Below are 22,996 nucleotides of genomic sequence, written 5' to 3' on the forward strand. Positions count from 1 at the left end.
TTTTATACAGAGAAAAATTTGAATATATTTTTAATACTTGAAATTACTTTGGGTACCCAGGTACCATCCGTTCATTAATAGAAGAGTCAAATTAATTAGTCCTAATTATCGATTCTAATATTTCGAAATATACATCAGTGAGAAAATATACTATTTTTGATAATTCCGACACATTTTTAACATTTAAAATTGCTTTGGGTACCCGGGTACTACCCATTTATAGACAGAAAGGTCAAATTAAATCTAACCAATTCTAATATTCCGAATTATACATTAGTAATAGAATATACTGTTTTCGATGATTCTGACATTTTTAAGACTTGAAATTGTTTGGGGTATCCGGGTACCACCCATTTATAGACAGAAGTGTCAAATTAATCAAATCTAATCAATTTTAATCATCAATTTTAATATTCCGAATTATACATCAGTAATAGAATATACTGTTTTCGATGATTCCGACATTTTTAATACTTGAAATTGTTTGGGTACCACCCGTTCATAGACAGAAGTGTCAAATTAATCAAATCTAATCAATTTTAATCATCAATTTTAATATTCCGAATTATACATCAGTAATAATATACTGTTTTCGATGATTCCGACATTTTTAATACTTGAAATTGTTTGGGGTACCCGGGTACCATCCGTTTATAGACAGAAAGGTCAAATCAATCAAATTTAATCAATTTTAATCATCAATTTTAATATTCCGAATTATACATCAGTAATAGAATATACTGTTTTTGATGATTCCGACATTTTTAATACTTGAAATTGTTTGGGGTACCCGGGTACCACCCGTTCATAGACAGAAGTGTCAAATTAATCAAATTTAATCAATTTTAATATTCCGAAGTATACATCAGTAATAATATACTGTTTTCGATGATTCCGACATTTTTAATACTTGAAATTGTTTGGGGTACCCGGGTACCATCCGTTTATAGACAGAAAGGTCAAATCAATCAAATCTAATCAATTTTAATCATCAATTTTAATATTCCGAATTATACATCAGTAATAATATACTGTTTTCGATGATTCCGACATTTTTAATACTTGAAATTGTTTGGGGTACCCGGGTACCACCCGTTTATAGACAGAAGTGTCAAATTAATCAAATCTAATCAATTCTAATATTCTATAATATATATCGCTGATTAAATATACCGCTTTCGATATAAACATGCGTTACGAGAGCGCGTTGCGAGCTCGAAGACGTTCCTCGAGATTCGTGCTTGGTGAACCGTTCTTCAAGGAGTAGGGAGCCGCGATAAGCCGGTGCCGACGTCGCGGCGCCTCTTCAGACGTGTTTCGCGTGTTTCGCGCGACGCAGGTGCGTTCGTTAACAGGTATCGAGAAGAGGTCAATCGACAAGTGTCAAATCGCGAGAGTGTAAAAAAAAATTCGATTCCGAGGAGGAAGCGCTGACGCCGTTGATGAGTTCCTCTTGGAAAACCCTTGAATGAATTTAATTGCGGAGTTATCAGTGCACGATCGGTCACGGTGATAAAAGTCGCGGTTATTTAATCGGTGATTTAATTCGTGCAAGCTCGAACGAAACGAGATTATATATACCTGCGTTGTAAGTGAATTCCGCGCGAGTCGATTGTACAAGGTTATCTGATATTATCGGTTTACGACGACGTGGGTTTGCCTTCGGACTTTGAACGAGCGCGTTCTTATCGAGCGGATCTTGAAATTCGCGACATCTGAAATCCCAGAATTGGAATTTCATTTGAAATTAATGTCGGATTCAATAGTGTAGATTTTCCAGATTTCGTCGAACGTATTTGTAGGAAATAATTGGACGCGGGAACGAAAATAAGTCGCGACTCCCGGTGTGAAACTTTCGTTCTCCTTGAGAGAGAAAAAATAAAATGCGATACCGTCTTTCTCGCGAACACGTTGATCCACATTGCGTCCTGGAAACTCGGCGCTCATTTAAATAGAATAGTCATGAGAGTGCAAGTAGCACCTTTCTCAGGGAAGGATTTCGTCGGTACAACAAACACGCTTTGTTTAGGCACTTAAGACACTTTGGAGGAATGGGAATTCGGGAAAGGCTCTTTAATAAGGAAGCGAACAACAGCATGGCTCTTCTTAAATATTAAATATCGTCAACAAATTTTTTTCGAGCCTTGTTTACTTGAAAAAAAAAAAAGAAAAATATTTCAATGAGCTAAATCATATCTGGACCGTTCTATTAATATCACACGCGAGGTTACTCGAGAATACGAAAATATACGCGTTGACGCAGCAGCGGAGAAACGTGACACGGAACGATACCAATCGTTTCGACCTTGATAGCCGACGTTGCACCTCCGCACATCCGTTCGTCGTGTAACAACCGTTACGACGACTAATGTCCGAACAAACCGACGGGACGTGAAAAAAGTCGGACGTGGCGTCTGCATAAACGATCGCCCTCCCGAGTCATCGGCCGATGAATAAATAAATCGTGACGTTTCTTCGCGCACGCGCGAATAAGACTTTTCCGAAGAAGCCGCCGATTGCTCAATCGGCGTCTTCCATCCTTCCCGCTCGCGTGTTATCGCGCAATTAATTTCTCGAGGCTCGTCATCGGACTTTAAGTAATATCCGACTCGTCGATTTGATCTCTGAGGAAACTCAACGTTGATAAAAGAATAAAATAAAAAAAAAAAAAAACAAACTTGCTCGTAATCTTTGCAAACCTGATACCGAGGCGCTGATTAAGAGACACACCCGGGAGAGAGAGAGAGAGAGACTATTTACTCGTAGTATTCAGTGTCGATGTTTTCGTGATGAACGAGACCGGTAGCAGGACGAAGATGCTGCCGCGCGTCGCCGACCTGGAGCGAAGTGTTCAGTGGACCAACCTGGCGAGCGACATCGGCGACCTGGAGAGACGTCGGGTGGTCGAAAGACACTCCTATCAACGTGGTTCCATGCCTGAAGTGCAACGGGCTTGCACGGTACGCTGCGAAGACGATACGCTCGCACGGAAGGACCCGGACAGCTGTCACCGAGAGCCGCAGAACTCCCGGTGGAGCTGGAAGCCGAGGACGGACTTTGAGCGCGAGTACTTCTACAAGGATTACCGGGACTATTATTATAATTCGCGTCCCGAACCCGTTGGTCGAGGTCTTCGGGAGGAAGAAGAAGAACGTACCTACGGAAGTCCTGTGGTACCGCGTTCCTCTTCCTCGTCGGCGCGTCGTCCCGTGGGACTCGAGAGGGAGCACTTCAGCGACAGCAGGGATCGGTTGCACGAGATTTTCGCGCACAATCGCTACCTTCGACGACAGTTCTTCGCTTCGGGCAACACACGACGGGATTGCAATGGATCAAATCCCAAGAATCTCGGTAGGAGCAACCAGGAGGTGTCCAAGCGATGTACCGGGTTCGGCAGCACCGAGACGCTCACCAGCCAGAGCAATCAGTCATCAATGAGCAGTATAAACGACCGGAAATCCCGGACCCAGACGACGCGCACCCCGGAAGAGGAAGAGGAGGAGTACGACGCGTTGGTCGAGTTGGCCAGAAGGAGTAACGTTGTCCAATATAGAAAATTCAACGTCAATACCTCCCGAGTCGATCGCGAGAGCAATATCCAGAGAAATGGCAAGGTGCTCGTTAACATCCTACCCGGAAGCGAGATAAAACGCGTCGACATGAGAAATATACCGGCTGGGAAGGCGAATAATGATCAATATGTGGATTCCCATAGTATCAAAGTGGGCCAAAATACCACTGCGCTCGATAATCGGTGCCACGTTTCGAAAAACGATCAGACTAATCTCGTCACGTGGCGTCGAAGGAGAAACCTGCCCGAGTACATCTACGGAGACCCAAAGATCACCGATTTTCGATTGGATAGAAGCGGATATCGTCGATCGATGTGGGACGAACCGGAGCAAAATGACTGGAACCGATTAACGCTCGATAGGGACGAAAGGCGACGTCAGGAGCTCTGCAAATCCCTGCCGAATCTGAGGATCCAGAAGCAGAACCTCGATACTCCAATCTACGTCGCACGAGCGGTCAACGTTCCCGAGTTGAGCGATTCCCATATCGCGAGATCGGGTCACGGGTCGGGCAAATGTCGGGAGCAACGATCGGGGCGATGCGACGAGGGTCGGGCACACTTGATCGATCCCGGACAATCAATATTCAACGAGGCGACGGTCTCCGAGCGTCGTTTGACCCTGCGGAGCAAGACGAGGGTCCCTCCACCTCCTCCGTTGGATCTCAGCACGGTGAACGAGCAGTGCGAACGTCTGGAGGAGGTCGAGAAGAGATATCTGAACGACTACAGCGTCGATGTAGCTATTCTGCGCGGCCAGGAGGATCTCGTCGAAGATCTGCTGAGCGAATCAGCTGAGAAGGATCGTCGGGATCGGCTCGGAGACGAGAGGAGAATCTATAATGGGGATCCTCCTCCGAATAGCCAGTCTCGTGGAAGAAGGGACAACGAGAGACGAAGATCGTCTTTCCTGCGCAGATCCTGCGGCGATGTTGGATCCTCAATGGTCGACGATCGCTTCGCGAGTGATCGACGAACGATGGTGGATCCTGTCGGGATAGGCAGACCTCCGATTGACCCTGATGCCGGCCCTTTGTTCGATCAGATGCACGCCGCCGGAAGCACGCTTCCGTCTACAGTCTACGGACCGATTCCGTACAGTCAGTAAACATGCACACAATTTTCCTGAAATAATCCTCTTCCTGCCGCGCGCACGCGCTCTGTTAGAATCGTTTTGCTATAGCTGTTGTTGAAGCGTTGATTGAAGAGGCGAGAGAGATGGATAGGGGGAGCGTAAAGTAGGTTTCATATTCCGGAACCGGTGCTCCCTTCCGCCTTATGTTAATTTAGACGATATCATTAAATCATGAAAAAAAAAAAATTATATAATTATCGTAATTTAAACTTTATACAAGTTATTTTAATTAATTATTTCATTATCTATTTTTAATTTTTTTATTTATAACTTCCAATTATTGCTTAATAAAATAAAAATTACTTAACGTCCAAAATTTTTTGCTCGTTTAGTTAGCGTATCTCTTATTGATGATTATTTAATTATTATTTATTTTTATCACATTTTTGGATTTATTTTTATTTTATTTTTGTCGGGTAATTAATACTTCACGGAAAAATCGAATTTAAGGTTTGCGTTTGAAAATTCTTAAAAGTAACTAAAATTATTCTTGTTTTAAAAATTTCTTATTTAATTTTAAAATGTTCTAAAATAAAATCTACTTCTTAATTATTATATTCTAATTTTTACAATAATTATATACATTTTATTTCATTATATCTCAGTGAAATAGTCCGCATTAAAAAATATATTACCATTTGTTATAAACAAATAATTATATTTTTAGTTCTAGATACGCTTAAAAATATATGTTAAAAATATTTTATAATATGCAGTTCTCTCTCACTTCGAGAATACAATATATTCTCGGTGCATCAATTTTTCACAGTAGCGCGAGAAAGAAAGTAGTAACCTCCCACGATCTGTTGAGCGTTCACGATAAAGTGGAATAAAATTATTAACAAAGAGGGAATCAGAGAAAAGAATCGTAAGATTGAACCGTAAACAAAAGGAAAAAAATAGGCTCAACACGTAGGAGAAAGAGGGAGCGATCGATCGCGTGAGAATCTCTCGCTGAATGAAAGCTGGTGAAAGGTTGTGACACGAGAGAGAAAAGAGAGGCTTCTTCGCGCGTGAGATTGAAATTCGGTTTCTCATTTCGGCATTTATGATCCGGGCGCCGCTTCGCTTCGTTCGAATTGTTACACGCTTACAAATTGGATTACGTTAGTCGGCAGCAAAACCGGCACGATTTCACTGCAAAAGAGGATGAAAGTCACTGATTCCGAGAGAGATTCCAATTTCTTTATACGAGTCGAATTAATTACGCTAGTTTATGAAAAAATTTTTTTTTAATTTAAAATTCCATTTTTTCATATTAATTATTTAATATGCATCTTTGCATCTTATTTCGGAAACACCAAAGATGTTTCTTATAGATTTTTGGATGCTGAAAACGATGTCAATTTTCATCAGACAGAAATAATTGAAGTTTAATATGCAAAAATGGCTTCTTGCGATATTTGAGACTTTTTTTTTAGAAAAAGAGGTTAACGTTATCGGGAAATTCTGATCAGGTTTCATAAATGTATTGTTCATCTCCTTCAAGATGGGCAATTAAAATGAGATACCTTATATATAAATATACAATTAGTGAACTCTATTACATATAATAAGAATCTATTACACTGTGTAAAACTCTGTATTTAAATCTTTTCTAACATGAATAAAAAATAAGATATCAAAATTTAAAAAATGCATTTTATAAGGGATGAACAATACATGATTTCTGATCAAAATTTCAAAATAACGTTAATCTTTTTTATAAAAAAAATTAAATGTAATTAAAAAAGCCATTTTGCATATTAAACCTCAATTATTTCGGAAACTTTATATTGCTAGTAAAAATTGGCTTGTGATATTGTTTCCAACATCTAAAAATCTGTAAAAAACACCTTGTCTGGTATCAAATAATAAAAAAATTTTTTTTTTTTTTAACTAGTGTTATCTCTTCTTTCCGCGCACTTTTCCATTCTCTAACTTTTACGTATAGATTCTAATCTTTGAAAAACGTATATAAAATATGTGCGATTAATTTATTTAACTCTTTCTACTTTGAGATCATCTATTATAAATATAATATATTATATATTATCTATTATAAATATTAATATTTAATAACCCTTGATACAAAAAGGAAAATGAATTAAATTATTATTAAATTAATTATATTATTTCTTATACTTATTTTTATAATTCTTATATTTATAATTTACATTACTTTATCATTTTAATTCAATTAATTATTTATTTAATTTACTTAAACTCTATCCTTTAAATACAATTTTATTTACTCTTCTAAATATTTTTTAAACCGTGCCAGAAAAATTTCACACATCAACTCCCGTTTTTCTGCCACATCTGGCTTTCGTCTAAATGCATCTCGCGATTGCGGTTTGCCGGAGATAGTTGCAAGGTGCTTACCGATGCACGCGAGTGCATAATGCGTGAATGCGTGAGCAGTGCGCTTCTCCGCATCGCGATGAACCTGGTCATTATCCCGCAGGTGCGTGCGCGCAACACTTCTCCCCTAAAATAGCGAAGCTTCGGTACATGCATAAGTTCCGCGCGCGTGCTCTCCTTCTCCCTAGATAAGGGACGAGGAAGAGAGGAAGTTCCGCGCGAGTCGGCGCCCGGTCGTTGGCTGCCTCTCTTCGTGCCTTTGCATAAATCAGTAAAGATGATGATGAATGTGCGGCTAACCGATATACACGCGGCTCTTCCGCGAGGATTTAATAACGCGCCGTGCGTTATTGTAAATTTCGCAAATCGGTCTGAAACTCGACGAGTCACGTGCGCGTAATCAAGTGTCAATCGAGCGTTACGTTACATACATTACATATATCCCTTAACAGCACACATATCCCGAAGACGTTCAGAGAACATCCTGAGGATGTCGAATGTCCTTTGGATATTCTTTGAATATTCTCTGAATATTTTTTGGATGTTATGTCAATCGAGTGTTACATTACATACATTACATATATACCCTAACTTACACATATCCCGAAAATGTTCAGAGAACATCCGGAGGATGTTCGAATATCCTCTGGATATCCTCTGAATATCTTACGTTACATACATTACATATATCCCTTAACAGCACTCATATCCCGAAGACGTTCAGAGAACATCCTGAGGATGTCGAATGTCCTTTGGATATCCTTTAAATATCCTCTGAATATCTTTCGGATGTTATGTCAATCGAGTGTTACATTACTTACATTACATATATACCTTAACTTACACATCCCGAAAATGTTCAGAGAACATCCGGAGGATGTTCGAATATCCTCTGGATATCCTCTGAATATCTTTTGGATGTTATATCAATCGAGCGTTACATTACATACATTACATATATATCCCTTAACGGCACACATATCCCGAAGACGTTCAGAGAATATCTTGAGGATGTTCGAATGTCCTCTGGATATCCTTGAATATCCTCTGAATATCTTTCGGATGTTATGTCAATCGAGCGTTACATATTACATACATTACATATATACCCTAACAGCACACATATCTCGAAAATGTTCAGAGAACATCCTAAGTATGTTCGAATATCCTCTGGATATCCTCTGAATATCTTGCGGATTTGTTATGTTAATCAAGCGTTACATTACATACATTACATATATACATTAACTCACACATATCCCGAAAACGTTCAGAGGATATCCTGAGGATGTTCGAATGCCCTCTGGATATCCTCTGAATATCTTTCGGATATGTTATGTCAATCAAGCGTTACGTTACATACATTACATACTATATACATATGTATAATTACGTTGTTCAGAGACCGTATCTAGGTTTTTATCTCTCTCCGCTGGTCGATGACCGCGAGAGAGGCTTAAATACTGCGGTTTCTCTCCGCGAAGAAGCCATATGTTCTAGCGGGGAATGAGCTAAACAAGCGAGAAGTGGCCCCGAAGTGGGTCGAGTCGCCTAGCTGTCTCTCCTGCCTATGATTCAATCTTTCTCCGGTAAAACGATCCGACAACGCGGGATACATGCTCCAGTAATCCTGTCGGACTCGAACGTCGTCGGATGAATGATCGCGAATATATACCGGGTCGGAATGTCCGGGTCGGGAATGTGATCCTACAAAAATCCACGTATTATACGAGATTATAATTAGAACGCGACGACTAATGCGCGCCATCATCATTTTTAATTGTGACAAAGGTCCGCCGGGGCAGTGTCAAATGACGACCCGATTAATGACTCGATAAAACGTCACGTGTGTATGTATTTCGAAACAAGCAGAGAGCCTTGGCAAGAGAGTTTAATTGAGTACAGTGTTACTAATGTGTGTTTACTATTATTTAAATAAAATTATATAGATGATTATCTAAAATTTTGGCGTCGTCTTATCTTTATATAGATAATAAAAATATATATTATTTATAACTGTGCATTTTAGATAAAAAAAGTGTCAGCTTTACTAAATTATATAGAATAATGTTCAGATAGATGATCATTTAAATAATCATCCAGATGAAATTTTGGCGTCATTTTATCTTTATATAGATAATCAAAATATATATTATCTGCATGTTAGATGAAAAAAGTGTTAGCTTTATTAAGTTATTTAGAGTAATGTTTAGATAATTATCTAGATGAAATTTTGACGTCATCTTCTTTATATAATAAAAATAGATAATAAAATAGATAATAATAGATAAATAGAAAAAATAGATACAAAAATATGTATCCCTGCATCTTACAATTAGATGAAAACGGGTGTTACCTTTACTAAATTATCTAGAATAATGTTTAGATAATTTAATTTAGGGCCACATAAAAATATTTAAATGATAAAAACTTACAAATAAAAATATAAATATACTTTTATATCCCTTTTATAATTTACATTTTTTTATATCTGTGTTTACATAAAAGGCCTTAAAAATAATATTATCTGGAAATTATCGAGATGAATCTCGCCAAATTATTTTATTTTTTATCTATACATATATAAATTTAAAACAAAATCCTTTCCATCTTATCTAATTGTAAGATGAATTTACATATTTTTACCTCATCTTTATCTAGCTATTTTTAAAATCATCTAAGTACAACACTGATAGTTGCCCAGAAAAACCTAAAAAAAGCAAAAACGCGACGAAACCGGATTATTCAGCTAATTGATTGAAAAACATCCAAACAAATTTAAAGCAAAATCATCTTTTCACCTTATCTAAAATAAATTTACATATTTTCATTTCATCTTCATCTAGCTAATTTTTAAATCATCTAAGCACAACACTGACAGTTGCCCAGAAATACCTAAAAAAAAAAGGGGAAAAGTGCTACGAAACCGTATTATTACAGCTGATCGATTGAAAAACGCCCGTAAACCCCGATCTTTTGTTTGACGCAGAATCGCCGAGGCGTTATGTGGAGGGTGAGGTGACGATTCACTATCGCTCGCCGGTGCGTGCAGAGGCGAAGGAGCCGCTGAGCGAGGAGGAGCTCGCGCGCCGAAGCGCGGAGAATATGCGGCGCGTCTACCAGGAGGAGCGTCGTCGCAAGTATCTCCAGGAGTTGCACGACATCGACTCTCGCAGGCACACGGACAACTTCATGTAAGTGTCAAAGAATCGTTTTGTTCATTTTTTTTTTTTTTCGTTTCAATTCGAGAAATGGCAGGTGAAAGTTCGCGACTGAATGAAGCTTCGATCGATCGGAGTAAGAGAATGGCATCAATAAACCAAGAATGTTTTGTTTGATAAATAAGAAAACAATTATTACAAATGCAAAAATTATTGAATTTAATAAGAATCAAGAATATTTGATTGTAAATAAGAAAATAAATATTGCAAATGTAAAGTCATCGAAAAAAGGCGTATGTTTCAGTCTCTTTTTGAGCCAGTTTTTAGCATAAAAACAATGAGTTTTATAAAGCAATACTTAATCATAAATAAAATTACTAATTAATGTAAATTTGGATTTATGTCTTATTGCTATTTTACTCCGATTGATTATATTTTGAAGAGTTTTTATAATTAATACTAGTTTACAGCTAAAAATTATTTTAAACCAGACAATGTGTTTCTTATAGATTTTTGAAAACGATGTCACGAACCAAATTCACACACACTAGCATATCAGATTTCTAAATTAATTAAAGTTTAATGCATAAAAAATGACTTCTTTGCGATATTTTTTGTAGGAAAGATTAATGTTATCTGGAAAGTCTGATCAAATATCATGAATGTATTATTTATTCCCTACAAAATGAATTTTTTTATTTTAATATCTAGTCGTGTTATGAAAGATTAAAGCTGGAAACTACTTTTTATATGCAGATATCTCATAAGAAAAAAATTATGTTCTTCCAAAATTCATTTTACCATTATTTGTCATCCTTTAGATTTTAGATCATTCAACTTTTGTCGGAAAATTTTTTGAAAATTTATCCGTTTCGAAAAATTTAAAATAGCCAATTAAAATGAGACACCTTATATATATAAATAGACATTTAGTGGAATATATCATGATAAGTTACATTGTGTCTTGATAGTCTTAAACTATAGTTACACTATATAATGATAAATTAGCCTTAAATAAATTATGAGAATAATTAGATGATTTCATCATCATAAACGGAATATTTGCTGTCTCAGCAAAACTCTGTATTTAAATTCTTCCTAACATGACTAAAAAGATATCGAAATAAAAAATGCATTTTATAGGGAAAGAACAATACCCAAATAGCAAACTAATTTTGATGTCTAATAATGTCATTTGACATCAAAATCTATTCATGACATCTGATCAGAATTTTTAGATAACGTTAATTTTTTCATAAAAATTTAAAATATCGCAAAAAAGCTATATTTTTTATATATTAAACCTCAATTATTTCGGAAATCTGCTGATGAAAATTGGCTTGGGGCATTCAAAAATCTACCTTCAAAAAGACACCTTGCTTGACATAAAATAATGAAAAAAAAAAAAAAAAATTCTTTTATTTTTATAAGGCTTTAATCTCTTCTATTTTTGAGAGGAGAGGAAAAATTACAAACTTGATCAAAGGAGAACGAAAAGAGCGGGGCGAAACTTTTTTCATTTCGACATTTTTGCGCGTGAAGATTAATTATTGGATTACTCTCACATTCCTTCCGACATAAGATAATATTTTCATAGATGAAGTTTATAATATAGTGAAAGAGGCATGTGTATCCTTGGCTTGTCGTCGGTTTGTAAACATTTCCTGCTATATTCAATAGCCGTTGCACAACATGTCGTGAGTTGTTTTACGCGGGCGTCACAATGAAAGCGTAGGTGAGCACACAGGTAGAGAAATCGAGAGAGAAAGAGATCGATTTCGTCGACGTCCTTTCCCCTCCGGGAAATTCGTTCATGGATATTCGTGATAGTAGAAAGTCTCTTCAGTTGACTGAAAGAGAACAGATGAAATTCCATTCTAACTCTTAGATTATCAACAGTGTGTTTGCTGTTATCTAAATAAAATTAGATGATCATCTATATTATTACATGATCATCTAATTTTATTAGATGATCATCTAATAATATAGATGATTTTAATTCTATCTAGATGATCATCTATGTTATTAGATGATCATCTAGATAAAATTTTTAATAAAATTAGATGATCATCTAATTTTATTAGATGATCATCTAATAATATAGATGATTTTAATTCTATCTAGATGATCATCTATATTATTAGATGATCATCTAGATAAAATTTTTACGTCATCTTATCTTTATATAGATAATAAAAATAGATATTAGATCTACATCTGTGTTAAATGAAAAAAGTATTATCTTTACTAAATTATCTAGAATAATGTTCAGATAATTTTATTTAAGGCAGCATAAAAATACTTAAGCAATAAGCGATAAAATCTTATAAATGTATTTTTATATCTTTTTATCATTTACAATTTTTTATAATTGTGTTTATATGTATACGTCAGCTTAAAAATAATATTATCTGGAAGTTATCTAGATAAATTGTCATATGATTTTATCTTTTATCTAGATATATATTTAAAACAAAATCATCTTTATTTAATCTAAGATAAATTTACATATTTTTATTTCATTTATTTTATCTAGCTAATTTTGAAATCATTATAAGGACAACACTTGTAAACTGAATCGATGGTTTATTTGTTTATTAATAAATTCCGGTTTGATTAATAAAACTGCGATGAGGAAAGATATAGATCTGTCATTTCCTCTTGAAATTTCTCAACATCCGCAAATACCCGATAATAATGATCAATCGCGAAGTATATAAGATGGCGTTTGCTCGGGGCAAACAGAAAGGGAAGAAAATCTCGACGAGGCTCTCGTCGAGAGACAGTTTCATTTCGACAGTTCCAACATTCCAATTGCAGACCCTCGCAGAAGTCGCCCATACCTCTGAATCGCTACGACGACTTCGTGGACGATTTGAGCCAGCGAAGTCGATCCCAAGATCAAACACCGGAACCGCGTTTGGTCGCTCGGGCGCTCTACAACTTCGTCGGCCAGTCGTCCCGGGAATTGACTTTCCGACGCGGCGACATCATATTTGTCCGACGACAGGTTGACAAGAACTGGTACGAAGGGGAGTACAATGCCATGATCGGGCTGTTTCCTTCCAACTACGTCGAGGTAAATCCGCCCGCCTGTATTGGATTAGTAAATATAGGTTCTGTTTTGCTTGGCTAAACTAAATTTTTATATTTGAAATTAATTATAATATATTTTAATCTGTTATATACAGTGTGTTTGCTGTTATCTAAATAAAATTATATAGATGATCATCTAGATGAAATTTTGGCGTCATCTTATATAAATAATAAAAATATATTTTATCTATAGCTGCATCTTAGATGAAAAAAAGTGTTATACATATATGAATATATTTTTGTCTTTTATAATTAACATTTTTTAAAAATAATTATGCTTACAAAAATAATATTATCTGGAAATTATCTAGATGAATCGCCATATATAATTTTATCTTTTATCTATATAATTTTATATATAATTTTATCTTTTATATATATTTAAAACAAAATCGATAAATTTACATATTTCCATCTCATCTTTATCTAGCTAATTTTCGAATCATCTAAGCACAACACTGGTTATATAATATCTTTTATTAAATATTTTTGTTCTCTTTTATTAAATATTTTGTTCTTTAGACGATAATTTGCTCATTTCTTCCTCCATGAATTTTGATACGAACAAAGTTTAGCATTATTATGAAACTTTTTTTTTCCATTTAATGAATTTTGAAGTGACTTGATTATACAGATGGAAATCTGATAAGGCAAGATCCGGAGAATAAAAAGGATGAGCTGATCACAAAAGCTTCAGAATCTTTTTCTGGGTTATTTTAGCTATATGTGACCGGGTGTTGTCGTATTGCAGAATTTATTTATGAATGAATCAATAAAAGAACCCCGCACCAAATATGTAGGATTTTAGCTTTTGATAGATTTTAACATATGGAAAAAATTCCAATTTCATCGAAAATCAAAATCCTATCTATTTGATTTGTCGTTCTATTTTGTTCTATATTATTGTCGGTGTTTGCTGTTATCTAAATAAAATTATATAAATGATCATCTAGATTAAATTTTAGTGTCATTTTATTTTTATATGGATAATAAAAATATGTATTATCTTTATCTGTATCTTAGATGAAAAAAGGTATCATCTTCACTCTAAATTATCTAGAATAATGTTCAGATAATTTTAGTTTCGAGTCATAGCACATAAAAATACTTAATTAGTAGAACTTGAGCAGTAAGCGTTAAAAAATTTATTAATCAAAGTCTGAATGTACTTTTATCTGTGGAAGTTATCTAGATGAATCGCCATATAATTTTATCTTTTATCTACATACATTTGAAACAAAATCATCTTTATCTTATATCTAAGATGAATTTACATATTTTCATCTCATCTGTACTTAGCTAATAAAATCATCTAAACACAACAATGATTATTGTACAAGTTTGGAACGTTTCTAATGCAGATTCTACCTTACGATGGTACAATGCGAACGACACCGAAGAAGGCCCACGAAGGACAGGCGCGGGCCAAATTCAACTTCATCGCCCAGACCAATCTCGAATTGTCCTTGGCGAAAGGTGAGCCAATATGCTTGGGAATTTTCTTCTTAATTTACCTTCAAGCAAAATTGTGTGCTCATTTCTTGGCATTATCGCTTTATTTCTTTAGGCGAATTGGTGGTCTTGACGAGAAGGGTCGACGAAAATTGGTACGAAGGTCGCATAGGAAACAGAAAGGGAATATTCCCGATTTCCTACGTCGAGGTCATCCTGGAACCCGGACATCGATCAGGTAATTACGGAATCCTATGGAGATTTGAGATTATCCATATATATCGACAATAATTGACGAAGGAAATTTTTTTCTCTCGCAGAGACACCGATTCAGAACAAACCGGTCGCGTCTCCGGCTGCGCACAGTCTCTTAGCGAACGGCTCGTCCGGAGGGAAATTGAGTATGGGACCCCATCATTACGTGCCGTCCATCCCGGTCAATATCAACACAACCCAGCCCCATTACAATTCACTGGTAATTATCCCGTTCTCTCGTAAATCGCTTCATCGTATCACAGTTGTCAACGAAAAAACGTTGTTCGAGGCGGTTCCAACCCTAACAGCACAACATATCCGAAAAAACGTTCGGAGGATATCCTGAGGATATCCAGAGGACATTCGAATATCATCTCAGCAAACACAGTATATAAATGTTATATACTTAAGCATGTTACATGTAACGTATATGTTAGTTGTAATTTCCCACTTATAGATGTAACATTTTTAATATTACATTGTAGTTACATTGTCATTATATCCCAAGATAGCACTGACTTATCAATACATCAATGTGCTATTTGGTATATAATTACAATATAACTACAATGTAATATATGTTATATTAAAATGTTACATCTATGAGTGGGAAATTACAACTAACATGGATGTTACATGTAACGTACACGTTATATTACCTGTTATATTCCGTTTTATTATAACAATTATATATCGGTGTTTGCTGGGATCTATATGTCCTCTGAACATCTTTTGAATATGTGTGCTGTTCGGGAAGTAATGTAAAGCGAGAGATCGTTGAAAAAATGTACACAACTAACAGTTTGATCCCTTTTGCAGCCACGTATGGGAGGGAGCAAGTTGCATATAACGCAACTCAGCGAAACGTTGCACATCGACACGCATTCGGAACCGATCCCGTAAGTCTGCGGCTTTTCATTCGCATTTGATTCAGTGTAAAACCTTCAACATTTTATTTTCTTAAGAGATTTAATCCGAATTACTTTCTTTTGTTCTCCTCTCTTGGCTGTTTTTTTATATGTTGTAAACTTGGGTTTCGCTGAACAAAAGATGTAATAGCAAATATTAGATAGTTTCTGAGTTACAACCAGTTAAACAACTCGTAGAGTTCAAGTTTTTCGTATTAGACTGGTTGTAAATCAGTAATTATTTATTATTTAGTTTTGAGCCTTTATTGATTATAAATTACAATAATATATGAAAAAACTAACTGATCTTATACCAAGATTCAATTTTATATGTTTAGTACGGGATTTTTTAACCTACATATATAAAATCCTAAGTGAAACTGAATCCTTGAGGTAAAATTAACTGATTTTCTCACATGTTGTAACACTTAAATTATGATTTGCAGAGTAAAAAATATAATAGGTTCAAAGCTAAATAATAGATAGTAACTGATTGACAGCCAATTAAATACGATAAATAAGGACTTTGTGAGTTGTTTGATTGGCTGTAACTCATAGTAACTATCGAATATTTAGCTTTGAGGCTATTATATCTTTTGTTCAGCAAGTCAAGCTACAACTTTAACAACACACATATCCCGAAAACATTCAGAGAACATCCTGAAGATGTTCGAACGTCCTCTGGATATCCTCTGAATATCTTTCATTGTCAGATGTGTTGTGCTATTAGAGAAAATATGAAAAAAAAAAAAAAAATGAAAAAAAGACACTTCCACCGAAAACCAAAATCCTAGGTATTTGAGATCCTCATATTTGTTGCTTCTGCTAAAGGTATCGAGCGTTGTACAACTACAAGCCGCAGAACGACGACGAGCTCGAGCTGAAGGAGGGTGACACGGTGTACGTTATGGAGAAGTGCGACGACGGATGGTACGTGGGTTCCAGTCAGAGAACCGGCTACTTCGGCACTTTCCCAGGGAACTACGTGGAGAGATTGTGAGGAAGGCCGACGATCCGGGACTTGGACGCCGCGCGGCGTATCAAGGTCCAGGATAATAATATTCACCAAAGCATTAGACGAAATCGTTAAGATAAACACGGCGTTTAACCCGATCACTTTCGACAATACAAAGCGTCCTCGATTGCGAACGACAGAGATTATTGCGAACTTTTTAATTTTCCCTTTTAAAACATGACTACGTTCCACCAAGAATAAATGTCAGTCATGCGATTATATTTTATCTCTATTTGTGTATTTGCAATTTTATTCCATTTTATCAAGAAATTTTAGTAATTGTTGATTAATATATTACATTTTATCAAATAGTATGTTTAATTCCATTTCGAGAATATTTATGACGATAATTGTGTGATAATTCACGCGAAACACAGATTTATATATATTCATCAGTACAACGAATGAAAAGTCTAATTAAATCCACGCGATCGTGGAAAAGAAATTCTTTCCGAGTTCATACGATTAAAACTTCTTATAATGTAACGTAGACGACATTTTATCGTTCTGAACGATGAACAATTTGAAAGACGAGAGGGTTAAGCGTTCACAGTGAAAAAAAAGTAAAGAACGTCAGTCACATGAGTCTTCCTTTTTGGATCTAACGATGAAGTTATTAAATTAACGCAGAATTAAGATATAAATATTACAAGTGTCAGTGTGTGTTTGCGGCGAGGTGTAAAGAAGCTCTCATACGATCAGAATTATAATCGTCAATATTCGAAATATCAATTCTCGCATCTAATGCTATTTACTTATTAACAGTTCTATATGATTTTCACACTAAATCAAATAATTTTATTGACAATTAAAATACCAGATCAACCACTGATCGTGTCAGAGCTCTCTCCGGCGTCGGATTTACCAAAAGATTTAGCAAGCTAGTCCGCTAGGATATTCGCGAGTTTGTAAGTAGTGTACGATAACGATTTTAGTAAGTTATATTGTTGTTGCTGTTCCTGGCAAGCGCGCTTTCCGCTAGCTTTTTCGATCCAGGAAGATATAGATCGTCGAAGAGATCGTAGTATCATCGAAAAAAAAGCGTAAAGAAAAATACGACATCGAAGAGTTTCGAGATAATATAATTTTAGGATGGCTGTTTTTCCCGAGAGAGATCGGCAAAAATCCAGCATCCGCTCGTGCGGAGACTTGTGTTGAATTAAAAGAGAAAACGCGACGGTTTCCCTGATGATTTCGCGTATATACTGTAGATATATGAAATCGGTCACTGTTATTGTTGCATTCGTGAATATTTCGAGAACTAACGGACTTATAATTATTGAAAGTTTGTCTACCCAAATTAATATTTTTGTAAACATTATTTGTATACCCACAGAGTTATATATAAATATACAACATATATATATACATATATAGAGTAGATATATAATAATATATATATCTATATACACGTACATCTATATATACATATGCGCATACAGAGATATCGTATATATACTATCTCACATAATGATAATATATATAAAGATACTATTTACCACACGAATAAATAATTAACGAATGTCGGACGCAACGTTATCACGCGCACGCAGACATATGTAAGAAACAGTTATGTATATACATATACATGCTATAGAAACAACTATAAACGTGCAAGTCATCGAACGACGCAGAAACTACCAGTTTCCTCGCGAGGTGAGAAAAAAAAAAGATCGCCGCATCCAAGTGCGATCTTCTCTCTAATGTTATTTCATCATATTACATACACACCTATCTTATAAGCGCTAGAATAACAAGAAACGAACGCAGTCGGGAATCAGACAATACTATTACTACAATAATTCTAGAGAAATATATAGAAGAGAGAGAGAGAGAGATGTAATGTGACAAGGGCATTATACAGGCGCCGAAATGTATATCCGATAATATGATATTCGAGTGCGGGAAGATGTCGCTTTTTTACCTTCGAAAGGAACTAGTGAAACAGGACCCGAAGATCGTCCCTCTTTACGTTTTGCTCCGTATGTTCAGCGCACATTTAATTTAGGGCAGTTGCACTTTTTCCTTTTTCGAAGACAGGAGAAGATTGAGGCCTCAAAAAATGAGAATTTTATTTCAATATTTTTTTCTACCTATTGGTGTAAAAATAAGCAAAGTATCTCGCACTAATTTTGGTTTAATCAGCTGGTTTCTTTTACATGTTGCAGCTTATGAATAAACCTGTTAAATGAAAGATATAATAGCACAAGTCTAAACAACTTGCAGAGTCATAGTTTTTCGTGTTTCACCGACTGTAAATTAATAAATGTTTATATTATTTATTGAGTCCATTACATTTCTTGGATCTTTTCTTACGATCAACACAATTCAAAGAAGTCTGAGTTTGTTTCTGCCGCAACTAGATAATCGAATGTATCGTTAAATGTGCGATGAAGGTACGAGCCGTTCGCGTGCGTCAAGAAACATTGCGTCTTGCGTGTCGCACGATTTCGTGCATACACCTGCACGCATATCCACGTACATATCCCGTTAAAATTGACTAAGACTTACACAGTTTCAAGTTTAACGTGTTACAAGACAACCAGGGAGAGATTGTTATAAATCTATGTAATCCACTCTTTTTCTTCTCATTCATAAAAAGAATTGGCGGTCCTAAAATTCTTATGGGATGTTCTAACATACTTATTGGTATACATAGTGGTATGCGTTAATATTGTAACATAACTTTTTTTTATTAGTATACAATTTTTGAAGAAAGCTATATACATATATATATATTTTTTTTTTCACGATAAAATTTCGCTTTCTATGGAAGAAAAAAAATTGTATCTATATATAAGTGAGTAAGAGCTATCAAATCAGCCTTAAGATTTATTTTTTTTATTTTAATTTAACTTTGACAATTTTAGTCTGTTAATGTGTGATAGTATCGAAAATTTACTGACTAGCGTAATATACTATTGTTTCGCGATTTAACACATATTCATCTATATTATCGATACAATAAGAATTTCGATTAATTTCTTTCAAATTTTTTTCAGCTACCGATTTCTCTTTACTTTTGTTTTCATATCTTGAACTCGCGTACTAATAATATTACTATGTATTATATATCCTAGATGCAAATAAACCTAGTCCATTACTAAAATCTGTTGATATGATAATAAACGCGATAATAACTTACCTCTCGGTAGATCAAAGATATGATAAAAGGATGTTTCATAGAAAATTGCTGAAACTAATTAGTTGTCATTTTTTAGTGCATGCAGTGTTATTGAGAAAACAAAAATTGTGTTGAGAAGAGGAAAGTCTACAATTTCTAATGCATATAAATACAATATTTATATACCAGTTTATTTTATTTTAAAAAATGTAATGAAAAAAATGCTAACAATCACATATGTAAACTAATGATAAATATTTTTAAAATGCGCTCCATTTAATGAATTTGTAGAAAATTCTGTTTGTTTACGAAAACTCGTAATAACTTTTTCTAACGTGTCTTTTTTCATGTTATTAGCGATCCTTTTAATAGATGCTATTAAATCTAGCACTGTTGAAAATATTTAGCATTAATTTATATGATTTGATGTGATTATTAGTACTTTTCTTCATTATTTTTTATCAATAAAATAAACTATAGTATACAAACATTTTATTTATACTCATTAAAAACTGCAGCCTCTCCTCATTTCAACATAATTTTTGTTTTTTTCAATAACTGCATGAATTAAATAATGATAGCTGATTAGTTTCAGCAATTTTTTATGGGACACCCTGTATATTCAATGTTCTCCAAGTAAAAAATATTACTTCTTGTACTATTATTCTCTAACTTCCAGATTTGTTCATTTTTTTATTCGCGAACATATATATGTTTACTTTAACTTCTGAAACGGGAAGACTTAAAAGTTATGTGTGATATTTCAACAGCGTGGATATAGCGAGGTAATTTTTTCAAATGAGACTTAAAGGTATGTATAAACATTATTTCTAATGTAACAATCTATTATAAATACATAGTATTACATAACATTAATAACATTATTATGCTTTGACATAAATACATAAATACAGTTTGAATATATAATTTATTAATATTGATTACTGAAAGGATGCGAGTACAGTAAAATACGACATCGAAGTTTGTAGAACCTTTAAAATAAGAACAAGTGTTTCAAAAGGGTTTCAGAAAAACATATTATACAATATATTAAGATTATATTAATATTCGTCAAAAATTATTTTTACCGTAGTGAAGCTTTTTAAGCAAAAAATATAAATTCCGCCGGCGCTTAAACTATTCGATTGCAAGCTTCTTCTCATCGCGTGTAGAAGCAATCTTTGAGATTTTACAAATATTTTGTACCAAGGACAATTATATCTATAACAAAATGAATTTCAATATATAATTAATTCTTTTATTTTGACTGTAAATGACTGATCGTCGACATATGCAGTGTTTGCTTTTATATCTAAATATAATTATATAGATGATCATCTAGATGAAAAATTTTGGCGTTATATTATCTTTATACATAAAAAAAATATGTATTATCTATATCTAAATTTTAGATGAAAAAATGTGTTATTTTCAGTAAATTATTTACAATAATGTTCAGATAATTTGATTTAGGGCCACATAAAAATATTTAAACAAAAAACTTACAAATAAAAGTATGAATATATTTTTATATTCCCTTTTATAATTTACATTTTTTTATAACTGTGTTTATATAAACGGTTTTAAAAATAATATTATCTAGATAAATCATCGCCATATAATTTTATCTTTTATATCTAGATATATTTAAAACAAAATCATTTTCATCGTATCTAATTGTAAGATCAATTTACATATTTTCATCTCATCTTTATTTAGTTAAATGTAAAATTATCCAACAATAAGAACAACACTGCATATATGTATATAAATTTACAATTGTTATCTTACATTTTATTCTGCATTTCTAGACTGTGATCTATCAATTTTTAGCCTTGCAGACTGAAGCAGAATATATGAACCAATTGACCACCAACAAATGCCGCGTTCCTTATCGCTTCGATAGTGTTGTCTAATTTCACCGTCATCTCAAACGCAATAAATATATATACATAAATATATATGTTAGCTCTCTTTTACACTTCCATTAATTAAAAAAAAACAACGTGAATAGCAACTTCTCTCAAAATATACTAATACATCGGGTTGAATTACAATCCAGGTTAACATGACGTCAAAATGACTAATTTTGCTACCTGGAATATTCTTATTAAATACGTACTTGTATCAAACTGATGCTCAATGCTATGATAACTATCGTTATTTGTATAACGAGAGTAACGGAGAAAGTGTCTTCTAAAAGATTTGCAAATCTATAAATGTTTATATTAAAAACAGTGTATGTATCAAAAATCTTCTCTTATACACATTGGACATTGATTAATTTATTCTTATTTTCTAGAGATATATCCCAGCAAACACCGATATATAATTGTTACATTGCTATAATAAAACGGAATATAACAGGTAATATAACGTGTACGTTACATGTAACATCCATGTTAGTTGTAATTTCCCACTCATAGATGTAACATTTTAATATAACATATATTACATTGTAGTTATATTGTAATTATACACCAAATAGCACATTGATGTATTGATAAGTCAGTGCTATCTTGGGATATAATGACAATATAACTACAATGTAATATATGTAATATTAAAAATGTTACATCTATAAATGGGAAATTACAACTAACATATACGTTACATGTAACATATGTTTAAGTATATAACATTTATATACTGTGTTTGCTGGGATAGATATTCTTTTATATACTTACTTTAAGGCTCGCCAGTGTGCACGCACAGCAGTAGCTATTTTTTGATTGTGTAATAACTAACTATAACATTTATTTCGTTTTATTATGATGTCATATTTTAAGATCGAATTTTTGTTTTTTAAAAAAGTTGTGATTTACTTTGATTTAAGAACATAGCACTTGATAAGGGCCGAAACCCACGGCCGAAACGTTGTGAAAATTCAATAAATTTACTTATTTGCCAGAATTGGTCGATTGAATTATTACCAT

At 34.2% G+C, this 22,996-nt stretch overlaps 1 protein-coding gene and 1 pseudogene across 19 annotated transcripts in view; one reads left to right on the top strand and one right to left on the bottom strand.

Annotated features, from left to right (window-relative positions):
• LOC114930817 (uncharacterized) overlaps nucleotides 1–20,045 on the top strand; it is a 118,532-nt gene extending 98,487 nt beyond the window's left edge. For 16 of the 19 annotated variants that reach the window (XM_085479566.1, XM_085479573.1, XM_085479567.1 and 13 more), the window contains 7 exons: nucleotides 10,039–10,243; nucleotides 13,031–13,289; nucleotides 14,668–14,782; nucleotides 14,874–14,996; nucleotides 15,079–15,233; nucleotides 15,833–15,912; nucleotides 16,753–20,045. In XM_085479566.1, coding sequence (XP_085335692.1) covers nucleotides 10,039–10,243; nucleotides 13,031–13,289; nucleotides 14,668–14,782; nucleotides 14,874–14,996; nucleotides 15,079–15,233; nucleotides 15,833–15,912; nucleotides 16,753–16,921 — 1,106 coding nt within the window. In that variant the 3' untranslated portion in view covers nucleotides 16,922–20,045. Of the gene's footprint in view, nucleotides 1–10,038; nucleotides 10,244–13,030; nucleotides 13,290–14,667; nucleotides 14,783–14,873; nucleotides 14,997–15,078; nucleotides 15,234–15,832; nucleotides 15,913–16,752 lie in introns of those variants that run through there. The other 3 variants (XM_085479582.1, XM_085479584.1, XM_085479583.1) reach the window with 1 other exon arrangement.
• A 956-nt stretch (nucleotides 20,046–21,001) lies between these two features.
• Nucleotides 21,002–22,273, bottom strand: LOC146724624 (odorant receptor coreceptor-like; annotated as a pseudogene).
• Nucleotides 22,274–22,996: the final 723 nt, after the last annotated feature.

The sequence above is a fragment of the Nylanderia fulva genome, unplaced genomic scaffold (genome assembly GCF_048542155.1).
Source record: "Nylanderia fulva isolate GAGA-0341 unplaced genomic scaffold, ASM4854215v1 Scaffold123, whole genome shotgun sequence".
Classification (NCBI taxonomy): domain Eukaryota; kingdom Metazoa; phylum Arthropoda; class Insecta; order Hymenoptera; family Formicidae; genus Nylanderia; species Nylanderia fulva.